Below are 20,334 nucleotides of genomic sequence, written 5' to 3'. Positions count from 1 at the left end.
TTTGCTCTTTATGATCGCTGTTAATATCACAGCTAAGGTAAATCACTGATGCACCTTGCTAACCAAGCTAAGTAGCTATCTCTATCCTTAGCTGCTAACTTAAGCTGCCAGTATAAATGGGTGTGTATAGTGTGACTGGGTTTTCAGTCAGATCCACCCCAGACTCCTCTCAAGCTCCACCCTCTTCTCAAAATATCACTATCACTTCTGGCTCTAAAAAATCAAGAGGGCAATGGGTAAAATGTAAAACTCGAGTCTACAAAATGGTAGTCCACAAATCAATGGGTGAAGTCACTGTGGCTACGTTAATTTCTTTTATAGAGTCTACAGTATGGTCACTACTTGGAGCTTCAATGTGTTGATAAAAACTGACTTCACTCTCCACTCTGAGTCATCAGCTCCAGTAAACAAAATAAATCCTCACAGATCAGATATTAAGAAAACTGGATGCCATTATGATGTCAGCATCAGCAGGACCAACCTGACTGATCACGGCTTTGATCAGACACTCAAACACCTCCTGTTTCCTGCTGTCGACTTCACAAAAGCAGCTGCAGGCAAACAGTTGAACCGGCTGCTCTGATTGGCTCCCGCTAAAGCCCGACAGCCCAATGGGATCAATTACGGGAAGAGGATCGGAACGCAGCACCTGTCACGCATCGCTCGCTGCTTTACCCCAATGGGAGACAGCTTTTAATTCACAGCCAGGTGTTGATACAAATAACCAGAGATTCACTGAAAACATCGGCCGAACAGTTTACTGAGCTGAGATGGAGGTGGACGAAAAAACTGTAGGTCCCTGTGTTTTGTGCCTGTTTTAGCTTCAACTACAGGAAGTCTTAATGCAGCAGCATGAAATCATATTATTAATATTCATCCAACTTTGTGACAGATATTTGAGGATCGCCATCTTCTGTTTAAAGGGATAGATCAGATTATTTGAAGTGGGGCTGTATGAGGTAGTTATCCATAGTGAGTGTATTACCTAGAGCACAATGCTAGTATTAGTGTAAGAAAAGTAAGCAATGTATGGCTGTGGACAGGATCAGCAGCGAAAGCCATCAAAAAAATCAATATATAATATAATAACATTTTCAACCCTTATGTAAGCCAAATATCACTCTCACTGAAGCAACCAGACTCCTATGGAAAAACAGTCATTTCACCTTTGTTAGTCTATTTGTTATGTTATGTGTTGTGAAAGGTTAGTTTGGATTCACCAAAGTCAAACAATAGCACAAACAAACTAACAGGTTGAGGCAGCGGTAGACCGTGTAGACTGGTGTTTTTGCCAAAGGACTCTGGTTAAGTGAGAGAGAGACACTTGGCTTATCTAACAGCAGTTCCCCATCTGAAAAGGCTGTCTGACGGTAAGGTATGGCAGTGAAAATAGTCTCAATATAGTGTTCACTTCTGCCATATACTGTAGGCAATACACTGACTATGGATAAGTACCTCACAAACCTCACAAAAAGTCTCAACTATCCCTTTAAACATGGCCATGTTCTGTCAGACAGTGTCTTAACACATCACCATCACACAGCAGCAGTTTATATAATTCTGATACACTTTATTAAATTCCATTTGGGGGCCAGTCTGCACTTTATTAGCTTGTAAACGATTTATCAAGGTTTAAATTGGTTTCTGTAATTGGAAACTAGAGAAACCTGATTCTCCAGCGACACAATATTAACCTCTCTGACTCAGTTTACTCTGTCTTAACATCTCTGATGTGTGTCTGCTTTATGTTTGTCTGCACACATACTCAACCTGAGGGTGATTTTAGTGAAGATGTAAACACAAGTTGTAATAATAATCTTGTTTTTGATAAGACAAACAAAACAACAACAGCAACAACAACAACAACAAAAAAATGCAGTAAAATAAAAGCATCAAATCCAAACAAATCATTAGCCGACATTAATAAAGGAAAGTGTGTGCAACTTGTTAACACAAACTTAAGTAGAAGAGATCACTCAGTAGAGTGTACACCCCCACCAGGTAATACATGGTGAAGCACCTACTGCAATGCCACCACAAGATTTCAAACTAAAGAAGTTGTTGATCACTTGTAGCCCCTATAGTGGCCAATTACGAAGAGGGTTGCTGAATGTGCTGTCTTCATGTAGAGACTATTTTTATAGAGGAGTACAGGGGGCTGATAGAGAGCTGAACGTTATGATGCCACAGTGAAGCTGACCTTAGGCCTTTTGGATATACAATTTCATCCTTCATCCTTAAGTCCAGGTGAGAACATAAAAGAAGAATGTGTACTTAAAAAAAATTAGGCTGATCAGTCCAGTAGTATTTGGCTGCAGGTCTGTTGATCATGCACGCATACACTCACTCATACTGATACAGAAGCAATCACATGATCCCTAATCTTATTTTTAAGAAAACACAAAAAGTGATGTATCAAAACCAACCAGTCAGTAGCCAACATTAAAAAAAACATTACTGTAAAAATCGTTAACACAAACTTAATTAATAGCAACCAAATAAATGGCAGGAGAACCGGATGTCATCACAGACTGAGGAGACGAGAACATGGAGAGAGAAAAACTGTTAGAAAGGAACAGAGATGACAGAAATGAGCTTCATCGTGCTGTTAGTTACACATCAGTTTAAATCAAATTACTGCTCTACAACAGCAAATACAGCCTTCAGTTATCAGAGGTGTGTGTGTGTGTGTGTGTATGTTATCTGCTGTTTCCATGATAAACACGGCAGCTGCGAGTAAACTGGAAAGCAGGCGGCCTTGTTTCCAACATAATTGCTTTATGATGAATTGCGGCTGGTGAAGAGAAACAATGAGCTCCGTTACTATTTATTTCACTTCCAGAGCAAAAACAAGCCAGAAGTCGTCTCATTAATATTGTAAAGCTGCAGCTTCTTAAAATATTAAAGGGAGCTATAAACCCATTTTTAATATTCTCTGAGCCTATAGATATTTAAAATCCTCCTGAGATATTACAGTTTGAAACACACAGGTGAAGTTTCAGGTGAAGCCCCTCTTAAACCGTTTTATTTGTATCTACCTGTAATGTGAAAGCAGCTCCACCATGACTTCTTGTACATTACAGCTACCCAGGATCTCATTTATAAAACAGCACGTAGGATGCAGACTGAAAATGTTTGTGTGCACAAAAGCTGAAAATGGCGTGCGCCAAAAAATAATCAAACTTAAAAAAAAAACGTCCGTCTTCACACCTGCAGGCGATGTTCCCCCTATAAATTACAGTCCACCTGGAAATGTGCGCACATGGATCAGCCTCACATCTCGCCCTCTATACGCCCACATTCAGCCATAAATGGTCAATGCAAAGCAGTGCATGAATGCTGGTGCATTATCCTACACTACCAATCTCTGTACCTCTGAGCAATTTTATCCTTTTTTTACATGGCAATAATGATTTATATTTTTTTCTCTTAGAATAACACTTCACACCATGAGTGTTTTACAACAGTTGAGCAATTATATACAGTGTATATAGTTTATTTATTTATTTTTATTATATTTGTACACCTTTTTGTCTACTTACTATCCCTGAGCTGCTGTAATGAGTGAATTTTCAGAGTGTGAGATCAATAAAGTTTATCTTATCCTATTTCATCTTATCTTATCTTTATCTTAATGGCAACAACAGAGAAGAAAACCAAGAAAAAGAATTCATGTGACACAGAATCATATCAAACACACACCTTTCACCTTTCCTGTTCACCAGAAAGCCAGAGTGATCACAACTTGTATTCGCACTGGGATGGTGATTTGTCAATCTATGCTGCAACCATGCAGCATTACACACGAGAGTCACAGCAGTATTTATATTTACACAATCAAACTACAAAAATGATCGTGACAATCAGTGGTATCCCCCACCTGGGATACCATCTAAAAGTGGAACAAGTGAGCAAGTTTTCTTGTGATGAACTTGGCCTGCATTCTGATTAGGATTGATAGCGATAATCTGGAGCGTAACGGTTGTGCGAGAGCTGCCTCTGGCCTTATTTAGACACTTTAATATTTTACACAGTCCACACGTGCAGGTGATGAAGATGTGCCGGGCAGGTGAGCTGACCGGAGGAGGCAGAGTGTGTGTGGACGAAGGCTGCAGCCTCCATGGTGTCTCAGCGTGATCCGTGCGCTCTGACAGCACGGTCATTCCCTGCAGCAATTTTACACACTAAAACTGAATACTAAGATCACACTTGTTGATAGAAGAACAGTATTAGAATATATTATTACAACTATTGATGCTCTGCTCTGCATTTCTTTTGCTATTTCTTGGATTTCTGCAACCGATGATGATCATACAATACAGCCGTCTCCTCCCTCACCGGTGCTCCACGGGTGGAAAATGTGACGGTGAGACGAAATGTTAAGCGGACTTTGATTACTTACAACTCACTACAAGCACAAGTACAAATAACACTCCTTGCTTGAATGTTTATGATAACATGGATCTAATGTGTGAAATTAAATGTGTCAAAGACTTTATCCTCTCACATTTAATTTCTACACTCTGGCTTCAATTCACCACCTCACGATCTGCGCCGCCGCTTTCCTGTCTCCAAAATGTTCATATGCACAGGTCAGAGTTTACTTACAGGTGCACACATTCTCCTGTCAAGTTTGTTTTTATAGATCACAGTTTTTGCATGAGAAGTGGCATAAGCCTCCTTTTCAGGCCCAACTTTGTGCGTACACAACTTTTATAACTGAGACCCCTGGACTTGTGAAACAGGTACACTGGGGTCTGAACACCCGACATAACTCAGGAAGCAGAGAACATGGCTGAATAGGGCTCACAAGGTTGGTCTAATAGCATATGAATGGGATGTACAGTGGGTTGACCCTTGAAAAACAATCTGAATGACATTATTTTCCCTTACAGAAACCTTCCCTTTATCTGATGGCATTGTGTAGAGGATGAATAGGGTCATTGAGGACGCACTCAGCCTTACTCAGAATGAGGTCTTTACATAGCTGAGCAGCAGACATCTGATTACACCCAATTGCTCTGCAACTTGTCTTGCTCATCAAGAACACAAATCAGGCCAAATGACAGGACACTGTAGTACAGCTTTGTGAAACAGTTGTAAGACATAACGAGATACATTAAATGTGTTCTTCAAGTTTAAAAGGAAAGGGGCACATTTTTTCTAAGAGCAGTCTAATTAACATAGCCTTAGGGGGGAAAAAAGTATATATTATCTGTGTTATTGGTCGTCGAATGCATCTGTTTACTAATTAAATGTGTACTTTGTTATTCTTTAAAAGTCAGCAGAATGCAGGAAACAAAGTGTCTGAGACTCAAACATTTCTGGAGGACACCCAAGAGATGAATAGATTAAAAATATCAGCAGAAAAAAAACATCACATCTGTGTGGAGTGATGAGGAGACTGTGACCTTCCTCATATTAACACGTGAAACAAGCAGAAATGCCATAATTGCATAATCTTTCCCACACTGTCTTTCACAGTTTGAGGTTTGATTGGTGCTCATTTAATGGCATCATATAGTTGCACCTTCTTCTTCTGCAGTAGTTTTATGGCTCCTGACTGGAGAGTTACCTCCACCAACTGCATATACAAACAAACTTCAAAAAGCAGTGAATGGAAACGTGCATTTTCCTTTGCAGATTTCCACAAAACGCTGTCAAGATTTTCTCTGTGTTTGGATGAAAATATTCTGGTTCTACACACTGTTTTTCCTCACTGCTGACCACCTTTTCACATCTCAACTCTGTGAATTAAGGGTTAATTTGGACCAGTCCAGAGTTGTTGAACAGTGAAGCGGTTTTGGTGAGTTTTATTTTCTTTCTGATGAGTGGAATTAGTGTTTCTGTAAATGGAGTATCATGGCTTTAGCGAGAGAAATAAATATATTTTACTGGTTAAACAAAAAAGATCGTACTCTTTAAGAAAACATCTATCTCTGTAGGGATCCTTTCCATAATGTTGCCAGACACTTAAAATCACAAAGTGTAAAGAGCTTTTTTGGGATGTTATTATGTTCTTACATGTGGCCCAATGTTAATGTGAGTATCGTCTTTCAAAGGCTCCATAACAACAGCTGTATCCTTTAAAAAGAGTCTCCATGAGTCTGTAGAGACATCAGACAGAGTGAAGGAGCACTCACATTTTTTCCTCAACCAGACTCATTATACATCACCAATTAAGCTCCCTACACTTTCTGTACGTCCCTGTAAACCTGTAAACCTCCTCAGGGCTAATTGAACGTCATTTGTTCCTCTGATCCTGCTTTCTGAGTTTTAATGAACGCTGATTCCACTCCTCGTGTAAACACAGTAGAGTTTCGTGTCGGTCCGCCCACTCAACGCTGCATCTCTGTAATTTAATTTGCCTTACAGCGAGGCAATCAGATCTGCTGTCCTTCATTAGCAGAGGAGCTTGTTTGTGTGAAGCTCCTTTTTAAAAAATGAGATTTTCTCATCTATATATTTGGTGTTGAGCCGGAGGCGGGAGACACAACAACGCACCGACATTGTTCAACCAAATGAAGACAAGAGATGAGAGAGTGTTGTTGTGCGTGAGACACTGGAGAGAAGTTCATCAGCTGGAGGATGAGCAGGATCAAACATCTTCTTCCAGCATCCTCAGTTTCCAGTTAGAGTCTGGATTATGGTCCATACTGTAGAGAAAACTAAAATCATCATCCATTCATGCTTGCAGGCATGTTTTATGATTATTTAGACCTTGGATCAATTCTTAATATCTTCACTAAAATAAAATTATTTAAAAAAACTGATTTTTCATGTAATTATCAAAACATCAAAATACACCTTAGCCTTATCAAAAGTCTTTTGTATAACTCCCAGCTGATGACCTTCAGTTGCTGCCTTTAAAGTTAATTAAATTGTAACCGTCATTTTTCAACCTGGACCCAAAATTCCCAAGTTTTTGTGTTTAACGGTGCTTTCACACCTGCCTTGTTTGGTCCAGTTAAAACGGATTGTGGCCTGTTTGCCTGTTTAGTCTGGTTTGTTTGGGCCGCTGTGAAAGTTGTCAGTGTGACCCTGGTGCAGACCAAACAACTGGGCCGAGTCCGCTTGAAAAGGTCCAAACGGACTCTGGACTCATTTCTGGTATGAAATGAAACAAACCAACAGCAGGATTTTATGACAGAAGATATGATTTTTGCACAATTTCAAAAGCTAAACTATCCAGAAATCCATCTGCCAACTGAAATCTATTCAGGACAGCAGTGCCAATTGATCTGTATAAGACATGTATAGACTATATTTATTTTCCCTGATTACAGGTCAAAATCTGTTGAAACTGCTGTGCTTTCACACCATGTGCTTTGTCTTTGTCCTACAGTAACATGACATGAAAAAAATCAGGTGAAGGACAGATGTGCTTTCTCCCTCCCTCTCTCTCTGTATGAGGGTAAACAAAAGCCCTGGTGCTTAATGGTTATTCTTTTCTTCTTTTCTCTTAACTTCATGTACAAAGAGGCCTGGTAGACGCAGTGCTGCAGTATGCTGTCTCTGTGTGGACACAGCACACGTACAAGCCACAGCAGTTCAGTGAAGTGGGCTCCACAGACAGGTGTGCAGTGTACTGTAGACAACGAGACGCCTCCTTTTCGTCCTGTCTCTATCTGTTAGTCATTATTCATATCATGCCATGATTTGTTAAATAAAGCTTATAATTGGTTATTTCCTTGTGAGCTAAATATACACATCAGAAGCAAATGTGCCGTACAAACTTCAGTCAGTCACAAGAATTTGATTTCTCTGTCTGACTGATACCTGATGATGCAGGATGACAATCACCAAAAAAGTGTCCAATAAACAAGTTTCCTGTCAGTCTGCAAAAACATTTTCATCCTCTTGGTTTGTTTGCAAAAAAGAGATCAGTGTGAACACGAACTGGACCAGAGCTAAAGTGCAAAAATGCATCTTTTTTTCCTTTTGGACCAAATGAACCAAAATGCAGGTGTGAAAACACCCTAATTGACTAATGAGGAAAACAGTTTATGAAACTGGTCCAGTATTGAGTGTGACAGCTGCAGCTGGCTGAATTGAAACCGAGCTGCAACATTATCTGTTATGGCAGCGTCTGCCGTCAAAGTATGTCCACTTAAAGAGCTTATTTTTGCCACTGACAGACTCAGATTATTATTCTAAAGCCCCTTTCCCACATGCACTGCAACCCTACAGAGCAGCTCAATGTGCAGAGCAAGCGAGTGGGCATGTTGATGTTGCTTTGTGTTTGCTTTCCATTTTTTCATAGATCATTTTGTTGTCAGGTATCAGGTATCGGTATCAGCCTATGAGTAATTTTTTTTAAACAACATGACATCATGCAAAGCACTGCAACAGGGTGTGCCTCTGTCTTTTAGTTAGGTGTATTATTGTGTGTTTTCTGCTGTTTCAAAGGATTAAAAACTTCTGGAAGCTGTAGACCAGAGAGGTAAAATGACTGTTTGATGATTTTACTCTTTAAGAAAGTGTCTCTCTGTTGGAATAATTTCCTGTCAGACACTTAGAATAACAATCTGAGCTGGTCAGTGGCAAATACAAGCACTTTTAGTGACTTACTTTAACAGTGTGCTCCTCAGTTTTGTTTCTGCCGACTGCAGCGGTCTGGACCAATGTTGTCCTCATTAGTTACGTAGCCAGAATACATGGGAAAATAGGGTCCAGGTTGAAAAATACAGAAGCTACACAGATGGAGTTTGACTTCATTCTCAAGATGCTATTACTCCACTGTATCTATATAGTTGTTTCCTGCTCTGTTCATGTTAAAAATCTTGATCTTTAACAATTGAGAGAGGTAGAAAACCAGTAAAAACAAAAGCATCAGATTTTAAAATGAATAATTCTATCTGACAGTCAAAAAAAGACAAAATTTCCACACATATATCTGATTTCAGATGTCCCACAGTGTTGCAGGAATGTCTGCGTGTTTCCTCAGGAGGCCGAGAGGCGACGCTCCAACGATCTCGCTCTGAATTTCATGACGGCAGGCAGCTCCTCGCTCTGCTGTCCATCTTTAAAACAACAAGTTCCCAGCGGAGGAGAAACTCTCAGACAGGGCAGAGAGGAGGGAGGTTTGTAAGCGTCCCGACGTGTGAAAGTCAGTGGCGGTTTGACAGACTTCATTATTCTCAAACCAACCAACCAGAACGCAGGAAAGAAAGAGTGAGTGGAGGTTTGGTGTGTTGATGCAGGACGCTGCCTGTCAGCTTTCAGACACTCAGAGGAAACTCTGCGTTTCTACTTGCAGACAGAAGGTTACAGTCGTCTTTCTGCAGTAATCTGATTTCTTAAACATCTAACACCGAGACCTGCTTCCTGTAATCAGAGTCTGGCATCAGAGCAACTCGATTTGTCCCAGAGAATGCTGATTCTTGACCATGGATAGAAATAACTGATGTTCTAATCAGATTTTATATGTGAGTGTGTGGTGGATGCAGACATCAGACAGGGAAAATGTCAGGGCTGCAACCAACAATTACTTTCATTATTGATTAATCTATCATTTATGTTTTAAATAGACAGAAATGAAACTTCAAACCACATTCACAGAAATAAAGATGCTAACTAGAACCATGGAGAGTTCTCGTCCTCATATGAGAACTCTATTTTCCTCAGAGAACCTTTCTATGGTGTGATGGTTCCACCCAGAAACCTGTCCAGAACCTTTCCACCTTCTGGGTGCTAGTAAGAACCCACCCAAGGTTCCTTTTTGTATTCCAAGGGTTTTATCTAGAATGCACCCAAGAAGTTTTTTTTTTATAGTAAAAGTTCTTCGAGCATTTCAGCAATCCTTAAAGAACTTTTCCTTCTAAAAAGGTTCTTTGGATGAAAGAGGTTCTTAATGTAACCCATAGTCAGTCAAAGGTTTCACCCAGAAATGCCTAGAAGAGGTTCTACAGAGAACCTTTCAATGGTGTAATGGTTCTACCATCTACTTGGTGCTAACAAGAACCCACCCAGGGTTTTATATTCCAATTATTTTATCTAGAATCCAACCAGGTTCTCTCTACCAAGAACCATTTTATATAATGGTACAAAGAACTTTTGATGAAAATAATTCTGCATGGAACCCCTAGCCTGTGAAAGGTTTCATCCAGAACTGTCTAGGAAAGGTTCTACATAGAACAATTCCATGGTGAAATAGTTACACCCAGAACTCTCTCTGGGGTTTCGATTCAGAACCTTTCCACCTTCTGGGAGCTAACAAGGACCCACCCAGTGTTCTTTCACTGAGAACCTTTTTATTTTCCAAGATGTTTTATCTAGAACCCACTCAGGGGACTCTACATAAATAAAGCGTTCTTTAAGGATTTCAGAAATCTTTGAAGAACTTTTTCTTTAAAACAGGGTTCTTAGGATAAAATGGTTCTTAATGGAAGCCCTAGTCTTACAAAGAATGAGCTCTTTCTTTAAAACAGGGTTCTGGGTAGAACCTTAGCCCTTCAGTGAGAACCCTTTTGGAGCCCTTATTTCTTAGTGTGAAGATAATCAGCTTCATCAGACTGTTCAACCAAAGGAAATGAAGAGCTGTGTTTTAAAAATCAACAAATCTTGAATGGGGTTTGGTTGATGTCATGATATCCGCTGCTTGAAGAGGCTCTTGAAACAACTCCTGTTAATCAGCCGCTGTGAAGAGTGACAGATGGAGAAGAGAGTGCTCATGGGTAACAATTATTCTATCAACACACGCACACACAGGCTGTTATTTTAATAAGGGCCAGCGGCTTCCTCATTAGAAGAATTTATTATGTTATTGGAAGCTGATGTTAAAATTAGATCATTGATTGAAATTAAACACACAAAGGGAGGAAAGAAAGAAGGAAGGACAGGAGGAAAGGGAAGAGTAAAAGAAGGGAACTAAAGAATATAATGTCCAGCACTATTTCTCCTTCTTGTGTTTGTAACATTTATGTAACAAACATTTATGTGTTTCAGTTTTACTCTGCCTGTCCCGATCTTGTTAGCATGATATCTCAAAAATGGCTTAATGGATTTTTTTTCTCAACTTTGGCACAACTTTGGCGGTCAAAGGTCAAAGTCACTGTGACCTCACATCCGTCCCATTCTCTTGAAAGCGATGTCTCAGGGACACCTGGAGGGAATTTCTTCAACTGTTGTACAATCATTTTCTTCAACTGAAATATGAACTTCTTAGAATTTAGCAGATGCAGCGGCTGGACTTTATCTGTTTTTGGCTTTGTTGCTGAAACACGCATCAACTATGACAGAAATATATTTATAGGCATTTTAAAGAAGCATGCGGTTTGGATTTAAGAGCAGTGGACCCTGAGATGATCAACATTGCAGTCAGCATCTTTCAAACATGCAGCCAAATTAGCTGATGCACCGCCATGGGTGACAGAGGACGAAACGGACGAAATGGGACTCAAACAACAGGCCAAACAACAGGAAACCAGAGACTGCTGTGCCCACCCATATATATGTATATATATACATATATATATGTATATATATGCCTATGGATTTACCAATAGGATATCAGTCAAATGACTGGTCCAGTTTGGTCCAGTTGGGTTCTGTTCTCACCGTGGTGGTCTTGACTCGGCCTCCTGGTTGCGTGCAGGTCCAGCCCGACTGATTGACCAGGAGATCACAACCTTCATCGTCCAAACATGGAGTCATCTCACACCACTGTCGACTCCAGACGATACGAACTGAGGAGGAGGAGGAGGAGGAGAAATGACAGGTGAGTTTGTTTATTTCATCCTCATTTTTATTTTGATCTTTTATTTTTGTAATGACTCACTGTTGTGCGACCCATTTCCTCCCGCGCATGTTCAACCTGTCATTTCATCATAAATAAATTATGATTTTGTTCTGTATTGTTACTATTTTTAGATTGTAAACAATGTAGAAGTAATAAATAAATACATTTTCAGCTAAATGACTAATTAAACCTGCTCTGTACAGCCTGAGATGGTTGTGGATGTGTTTGTGTTGAGCTAATTTACATATTCAGCCCCAATTATGTAGTTATTTTCTCTTGTTGCTGTTATACCACTGCACAACAGAGCTGGTCATATCTTTGGCTTTGTGTTTCCACACATTGTTTTTCTTCTAATGCATCTGTGTGAGGTTTATTTCAAGACAGATGATTTTTTTTTTCAACCCAAACCTCTCCTTAAAATCACCAGCAGACAAACAGCTGATTAGTTTACTCGCTCCACTGATCTCTTATTGCTCTTACGGTCTTATAATCCACTTCACATTTTGGATTCCTGTCAGTGCAACTGTTATGCATTATTACTGAATCCTTTTATGAAAAACACTGTTCCTGTATGATGTAAAGTCATTATTACACCAACACACAGAATGTTATGATAATCTTCGTCAGTGGACTGAAAGAACTGAGATGAAGAGGAAGATATCACAGATACTGTTTGGAAAAAGAAATATTTGGATTAATAATCAGAAGGTTGTAATTCTGATGAGAAGTAGTGTTTCTCAAAAAAGTAAGACCAATCTTACTGTATTACAAAATTACTCCTAGTAAACATCCTTGTATTCTGGGAAAAAAAAACAACAACTTTATTCTCATAACATTTGGATTTACAGACAGACATTAAAAGTTTGACTTCATTCTAAAAAATATTGTGATTTTTACATTAGGAGGAAAATTTGTATCATAAAAATCAGCTTTTATCATTTATAAGTACAACATTTTTCTTTAAATCACAATACATCCCATTTTTTCTCGTAAAAACTTACAACTTTTGGTTAAATATTTCATTTTTATTCTTAATCTTCAATGGAAATGTAAAGGCGTGAAGTCACATTTCAAAGAACCAAACAAAACAGCTGATTCAGAGTACTGTTTCTGTTTACTGTACAAGCCTCCTCTTCATCAAAATCACCTATTTATAAAGAAATAGGACATTCTCACAACCACATTGCATAGTGTAGCTCCCTGATTGGCCCACAGAGAAAAGGGAGGGGAAGGAGTGTGTTGAGTTTTGAAACCAGGATTCTCATTGAGCAGCTAATATAAAGAAGAAATAAACAGAAGTACAGGATGTTCAGTGGGGACGGAGGCCAGGATATCCAGATTTTTTTGTCCCTTGTATGAGTCAAGATCTAAAAAACTACATTTCCAATAATGCAACTGGATATAATCTCCTGATCAGACTCCCCCTGTCTGGTAAAACACCCACGTCTCCACACCTTCACACCTCCAGTTTATAATGCAGGCTTTCTGTTATAAATTTGTGGTCTCCAAGCCCAATCTGAGATAACCCTGATGACATCACTCACATCATCATCATCATCATCATCATCATCATCATCATCATTTTCAAGACACAACAGACTTCTCCCAGGTCAAACCATGATCACTGAACTGAACTTTATCAGTTAAATTGGTGTCACGACCCTTGGAGTAATTCCCTGTTTGACACCATAGTGTACTTGATCTTCATGTGTAAAACTGGTGGATGTTCCCTTCAAGTAAAGGATTCTAGGACACATATCAAGTCCCTAGGTAATCAACATTTGCTAACAGTCAGTGCTGAGGAGGTCAAAGGTCAAGGTGATGGACCAGATGTCTCTGTGAATTAATATAGAACAAACATCTGTCAGCAATTAACAGTATGTGCATCTCATTAAAGATGGCCGCTCGTCCCAGAGGGGATAAACACCCAAGGGAGAGAGAAGGGAGAGTGATGTGTCTCATTACGGAGATGAAAGATATGAGGAGGAAGAATCAAACGTAATAACATAAATCAGAGAAACACTTCCTGAAACAAGTGCATGTGATTAAAGTAGGTACTAAAGGTCAGTCGTCTCATGTGACTACAGTGACTGACATGACAAACATAACATTCTAAAATACTTATATGTAGTTGTACCATAAAAACTGAAAATATTCATGCATTCAATTCAATTTCTTAAAGAATCAGGTTCTTCAGGTATTTCTTACACAACATTGCATGTCGTAACAATGTGCACCACCTCACATAACATAATGTAGCATGATGGAGCATGACATGACACAGATGAATCTAATCTCTATAAACTGATATGTGCATATGAATATGCAGAATCTGTAGGCGAGAGGAAAGCAGGTACACGTCTGTGTGGAGAGCAAAAGAACAAATTAAACGGAACATATATTTATACATGTATGACATATACCACCATAAAAAGTACAACTCTACAGTCAGATTCAGTCTAATAAAGGACGCTCTTCTTCTTCTAACTCATCCTAACAATAGGAGCAGAGGACAGCTGCTCTGCAACTTCCATGTCTATTTGTATGGTTTAACACAGAATATTTACACCAACCAAGATGGTTGTACCAATCAGTATGCAATCATAAGCAAGTGAAAAAAACAGGTTCATTACTTTACTTTTAATGCAAGATGAAAACAACATAAAAAGGCAAAACAAGACGAAATTGATGCAACAAGAAAAAAAAAACAGCTTAAAAGATTTAATATGACAAAAACTGAAAAACATAAAAGGTGTAACAAGGTGAATACAGTGCAAAATGATATAACAAAACAAGACAATATGACAGAACAAGGTGGAAAATTATGTTAAAGATGTAAAAAAAAAGTGAAAAAATGTAACAATACATAACAGGGTTAAAATGACATAAAAGTTGTAAAAAGATGAATATGACTTAAGAAGACCTAAGAATACAAAAACAAAATAACAAAATGTAACAAGACAAAAATGACATAAGATGAAAACTACCTAAAAGATGCAACAAAAAAAAATGTAGTTAGACAAAAACAACATAAAAGACATAAGACAAAAATGATGTTACAAGTTGTATCAAGACAAAAACAAACAAACAAAAAAAGGAAACAGGATGTAATGACAAAAATGACGTAAAAGAAACAGACAGAGTGGGAGATTCAAGCTGAGGTTCATTAGCTTTGCACAGGATGAGCTGGGAGAAGTGTCCTACAGAGGGTGACTTTTTACTTTTATACTTTGAGTACATTTCAGAGCCTGTACTTTTTCCACCTTGACTTGAGTAAAGGGGATGAAACAGTACTGCCACAGTCTTTTTTACGCAAGTATCTGTACTCCTACTTGAGTAAAGAATGTGTGTATTTTTGTCTCTGGACAGAAGAACACAGAGCAACGCAGGGTAATGTTATATAATGAAACATAATTCATATAGTCCAGTAGCATTTGGTGAATGGACAATGCCATCATTCATTGCAATTGCTAACAGTCATCAACCACTGAGCCCTCTACCATCATAACATAATGATTTAAAAAAGCCCTCTGTATTTGAGGCAGTGTGTCCCCTCAGAGCACCATACAGTTTTTGCCTAAGTTCTGTTTTTTACACGTGGTGTAAAATAAAAAGAAGCTGCTGAACTAAGTCACAAACATGTGGTGCAGAGATGAAGACCCATCTAGACCCAGAAACGGTGTCGTCGTCCATTGTGATGTTTCATATTTTGCATGTGAAGGTATGGAGATCACTCAACCCTATTGTCTAATCAGTCAGTCAGTCGCAGCTGACCCTGTGTCCAGCCTGTCTCTTTCTGTCATCTCATTTGAAAATGAATTCTTCTCTCAGAGGGATTTCCTGCTGTTTGGGCGACACTTTACAGACCCAATCATTCTCGTCGTTCCAGCCTTGCGCTCATTCCCAGCACTAAATTACACTCTGTGAGCCCAGCCGGGGGAAAGATGAAGAAAATGAGGCTCTGTACAGGCCTGTAATACATAACCAGGTAATCAGTTCTCCCTTTGGAGCAGGAGAGCAGTGGTGTGATTGTGATAGCCTGTTAGCCCCCAATTATCAAACCAATTTCCTTTTGAACAGCAGCTCCTCTCAGCCATGATACTTAATTAAATTCTCACAATGCTCACACCTCTATCACAATGGAGAGAAAAGGATCCACTGGAATGAGGAAACACTTCAACTACTTATAAACAGGTCATTTTTTAGAATCTAGCATGGGGTCTTCTATCTAAATGGTGTAATCTGGTTGAACTGGGATGTTATAATTTCTTATTTCTGGCCAAGCTGACTGGACTAAGCTAACAGGACCCAGAAGTTAACACTAAACTAAATGAGCTTTAAACCTAACTTGAAGCTAACAGGATCCAGAATTAACTCTGAGCTAAAAGTAACCAAATTCAAACAGATGGTCTACAATAAACCCAGGAAAACTGCTGACTTAGTCCGAAACTCAATAAGGTTGTCAGGTTTTAACTCACCCTGTCAACTAAACCCAATGAGTGATGATATTCAAACAGTCATGGGGACTATTTAGATCCACATAGATCCGGATAGATCCTGGTTGATCACGACAGATTCAAATACATTTTTTCTCCTCTTCTTTGTCCCTCTTCTTTTCCTTCTTTTTCTTGGCTGTGTCACCCCCTCATGCACTTTTCCATATAATAGACATTCAGTAGTTTGCTCTACAGCGAGAAATAAAGAATTTGAACGTCCAAAAATGGCAGAGGGTAAATATTGTGCCCTGATTTGCAGCTCTTCTTCTCCTGATGATGATGTAATCAACACTCATATAGTAGTTGTTAGTAATCTTGTAATGTCCCTATTGCTGTCTCTGTGTCTTCCTTCTCAGGTTTGGCATGTACAGAAACATTTCACCACCTCTCTCCCTGTGGCTCGGCTGTGCAGCACTGAGCGCACTCAGATTCCCCCTGAGACGCAATGAAAGGTGTCAGAGAGCAGAGCGGCAGGAAAACAGCAGCGCCCTGTTTGTATGTGAGAGGAGGACGTGTAATCACAGCTCTTCCAAGTTTCCTGCTGAGGACAAGGATGGAAGAAGACAGCGGCCGCCACATTTGTTGATTTGCCTCTTTCCTCCATCGTCCCAGGACGTCTCTGCTGAGCAGGCACGCCACATGGTTCCCTCCATAACGCCTCCATTACCTCAGCGGTGTCTGGGCATTTTATCAGACGCCTCACAGTGTGGCTGTAAATGCTGCTGTTTCCTGAAATCGTCTGGAAAGGTTCAGACTGATCACATCAACTCAGAGAGAAGAAGGCAAAATGTCCAACCAGGACCTGTAACAGCTCCGACTGATACATTAACTGAACTGTTCAGCCCCAAACATCGCAGACTGCGCTGATATAAACTGTGGGTATATTCGCACATATCCAAGTAAATGAGTTTGAAAAAGATTAAAAAGTGATGTTTTCTTACATTTTCAAAGCTCCTAGTAAATGGCTAGTGGAATATTGATTCACATATTTCTGGAGCAAAAGCAGAAAACACAGAGCTCCTTGTAAAGCTCAGAGTAAATACAGCCAGACCAGGACTGAACACTGCTTCCAAGACCAGCGGAGGCCAGTTTGATGACAGGGAATATAGTACCAAGGTGTGTTTCTTGCTTGGGTTTGGCTCCTGGCACTTTGGCTGAATCAGCTAACAGAACTTAGCGGTTAGCTACTTCAGCAACAAATAAAGCTTTCCATCAGGAAACTCCGTAAATAACCCCTGTACTGTATTCCAAAATGGTCTCAGACACTGTATTCACTGGGAAGCAGCACAATATTGTTTTTATAATTATGTTGCGGTGACAAACATAATTCCTGCCTAGATTATGTATTATGGTTTCTTTGAAACAGTACATTTACATAACACACTGGATTAGCAAGTAGGTGCAGGACTTTACACACTATGCACTTCTGAATCAAAAGTGCTTTGGTTAAGTTAGGTTAGGTTAGGAAATACTGTCATTATGGGTAGTTCAGTTAGACATTGCATTGCAGCAGCAGAACATAGTTAGAGATTGGCGTCTAGGCTCCGATATCATCACTCCTCACATGAGGAACAATGAGCAGATATCTTGAACCCCCTATTGGAGTCTTCAGGTGGATGCTGGGGCGGTGATGGGGCTGCAGGAACAGGCAGCGACACTGATGCAAGGCAGCAATGGCAATAACAGGCAGAGGGGGAAATGGGAGGTTTTTGCACTATAAATAGGCTGCCAGATTGGAGGGATGCGTTTGGTATGAACTACAGAGAGTGAAGCATGTCACATGTGATTAGCGGTGCAGCTCAAGTTGACTGCCTGAACTAGCTCACAGGTGTTGCTACATTTTTAGGCAATAAAAGCTCTTTAGGTCGGGTTTGAGAAAACTTGTGATTTTGGAAAGTTGTTGGCAACAGAAGCACTTTATCCGTCTGACTTCTCTTCTTCTCGTACTCGAGGTGAGCGTTCGCTACCATCAGCTGCTTGCTCCGGGTTTGCACATCCACGTGCAGACACAGCAAACAGCGAATTCTGCCTAACCAATCTTGGACTTAGTGACAGTCGGGGTTAGGGAAAGATTGAATATTAATAAAAAATATATCTCATGTCACACACTGCTGTCTTTTGAATAATGCTGTAGTCACTATGAGAGGATGTTGTCTTGCAAGATTGCTTATTTTGCCAGAAAACAAATTAAAAACTTGTCAGTGACATTTTTGTGACTTGTCAGGTACTTACTTGACAACATGTTCTCATTATGTTAATAGAACATTATGCTTCCTTAAAAAATGTGCTTGCTGGTGCACGTTAATTGTATATATATAAACGTAACTTCTACGAGACATTGCTGGTTTTTGTACAAAGAGATAAAAGAAAAAGTGAGAAAGCATTTAACTGGACGCAAAATCAGTTCAGGATTAGTCATCAACATTTTTTTTTTCCCAGGAAATGACAATAAAATATCATTAAGAATACCCAAGAGGACAGACAAAATGACTTTTTAAAAAGTTGTTGGGACAAATACTAGAGTATCCGTGATATATAGACCAATTCATATGTGATAAAAACACCTTAAATGGATTTTGAATTCTTGGGAACTTCCTGATCGAAAATACTGATCTGTCTTCTCTGTTGTTCAACTCAAAACTTCAACATCCTTGACTTTCCTTGAGTTTTTGACCTGGCTCAAGGTGACCTCAGCATGTGGACAAGAAGAGGATCAAACCATCCTTAGTGGTTTTAGTTTGGTTCAGTTTCAAGGGGAATCAGGGTGTTTTCAGGTGCTAAATATAGAAAAAGAGTCAGAAACAGAAAGCAGACTCTCACATTAACAAACAGTGTTGTGGATTAATCTCAGGTATCAGTGAACACCTGAACACCTGCGAGCCCTGCATCACCGCGCTGATTAATGAACGACCACTACGTAGATCCATCCGCTGCTGCCGCCACCGCTCAGCGCAGTTCATTTATCCGAACAGAGAGGAGGCCATTTTGTAATCGCTTCATTCATCAAAGACGGCATCCAGAAGGAGGGATGCTGCTTTGTCCCCTGAGGACGAGAGGGACGGAGACAAAAGAACGAGGAACAAATGAAAAGGAAAAAACAAACAGATGGAGGAAAATAAAAAATAAAGCCTGTGCTGAAGTCCGAAAGTGAAGTGGACACAGAAACTATAATTTCTCTTTTAAAGAATGGATGAAGGGGGTGAAAATCCTCCTTTGTTGTCTTTCCTTTGTTTCCTTTATTCATGCTTCTTTTTGATTCCCTCCTTTTAATCAGCATTAACTTTAACTTTGATCTTGTTGTTCATATTTGTTCTTTGTTTTTTCTTCTTTACATTTGCTTTCCTGAGGGTCTGGTTCACTTTATTTTCTGCAGAGGGTTAGGATTAGTACAAGATCTTCTGAATTACATCTTAAAATCAGAATGATTGTTAGATATGTATCCTTATTGTATAAGCCCAGGGCTTCTTGGCTTCAACTCTTACTTTTTCATGCTCTGGATTTTATGCAGTTTTATGTGTGAAAACTGAAAACAAGCAAACAAAAAACAAACAAACAAAAAAAAAAAACTCATCCACAAGATACAACAACAAGCTCATAATTGCATGACCATTATGAGTTTTTTTTTTAATCTCCTGCATAAGGGATAATTTTCTCATAGGAATTCCAAAATAGTTTTTGCTATATTACAAGATAGAGATTTTATTATCACAGTCATTATGTGACACAGATATCATTATAATCAAATGCAACCCCAATTCTAAAAAAGCTGAGACCCTGTTTAAAATGAAAAAAGAAAAAAAAAAACAGAATGAATTTACGATTAATGCTGAAAGGTACATACCGGTTTTGGGGCAACGTGCTGCCATCCAGACGTCTTTTTTAGGGATGTCCCTGCTTATTTCAGTGTAGCTTTGTAGTACAAGAGTTCAGGTACTGGACTGACCTTCCTGCAGTCCAGACCCATTTCGCATTAAAAAAAAATGTAATGTCTGTTTTTCCATTGGTGAAACATATTTGCTGCTTCTGTAACAGGCTACTCTTTCACTTCTTGACATTATTTGCTTTCCTTCCCTACACATTTTCTATTCCTCTCTTCTG

General features: G+C 39.4%; 1 protein-coding gene across 1 annotated transcript in view; it reads right to left on the bottom strand.

The window, feature by feature from the left end:
• The window catches only part of LOC146316774 (chemokine-like protein TAFA-5), a 56,543-nt gene that overhangs the window by 9,482 nt on the left and 26,727 nt on the right, over positions 1–20,334 (bottom strand). Inside the window, exon 3 of the mRNA XM_084734338.1 lies at positions 11,560–11,687. Coding sequence (XP_084590464.1) covers positions 11,560–11,687 — 128 coding nt within the window. The remainder of the gene's footprint in view (positions 1–11,559; positions 11,688–20,334) is intronic.

The sequence above is a fragment of the Lutjanus erythropterus genome, chromosome 13 (genome assembly GCF_056507025.1).
Source record: "Lutjanus erythropterus isolate fLutEry1 chromosome 13, fLutEry1.hap2, whole genome shotgun sequence".
In the NCBI taxonomy this organism is placed as follows: domain Eukaryota; kingdom Metazoa; phylum Chordata; class Actinopteri; order Lutjaniformes; family Lutjanidae; genus Lutjanus; species Lutjanus erythropterus.
The sequence above is the reverse complement of the archived record's forward strand: the minus strand, read 5'-3'. Positions and strand labels throughout refer to the sequence as shown.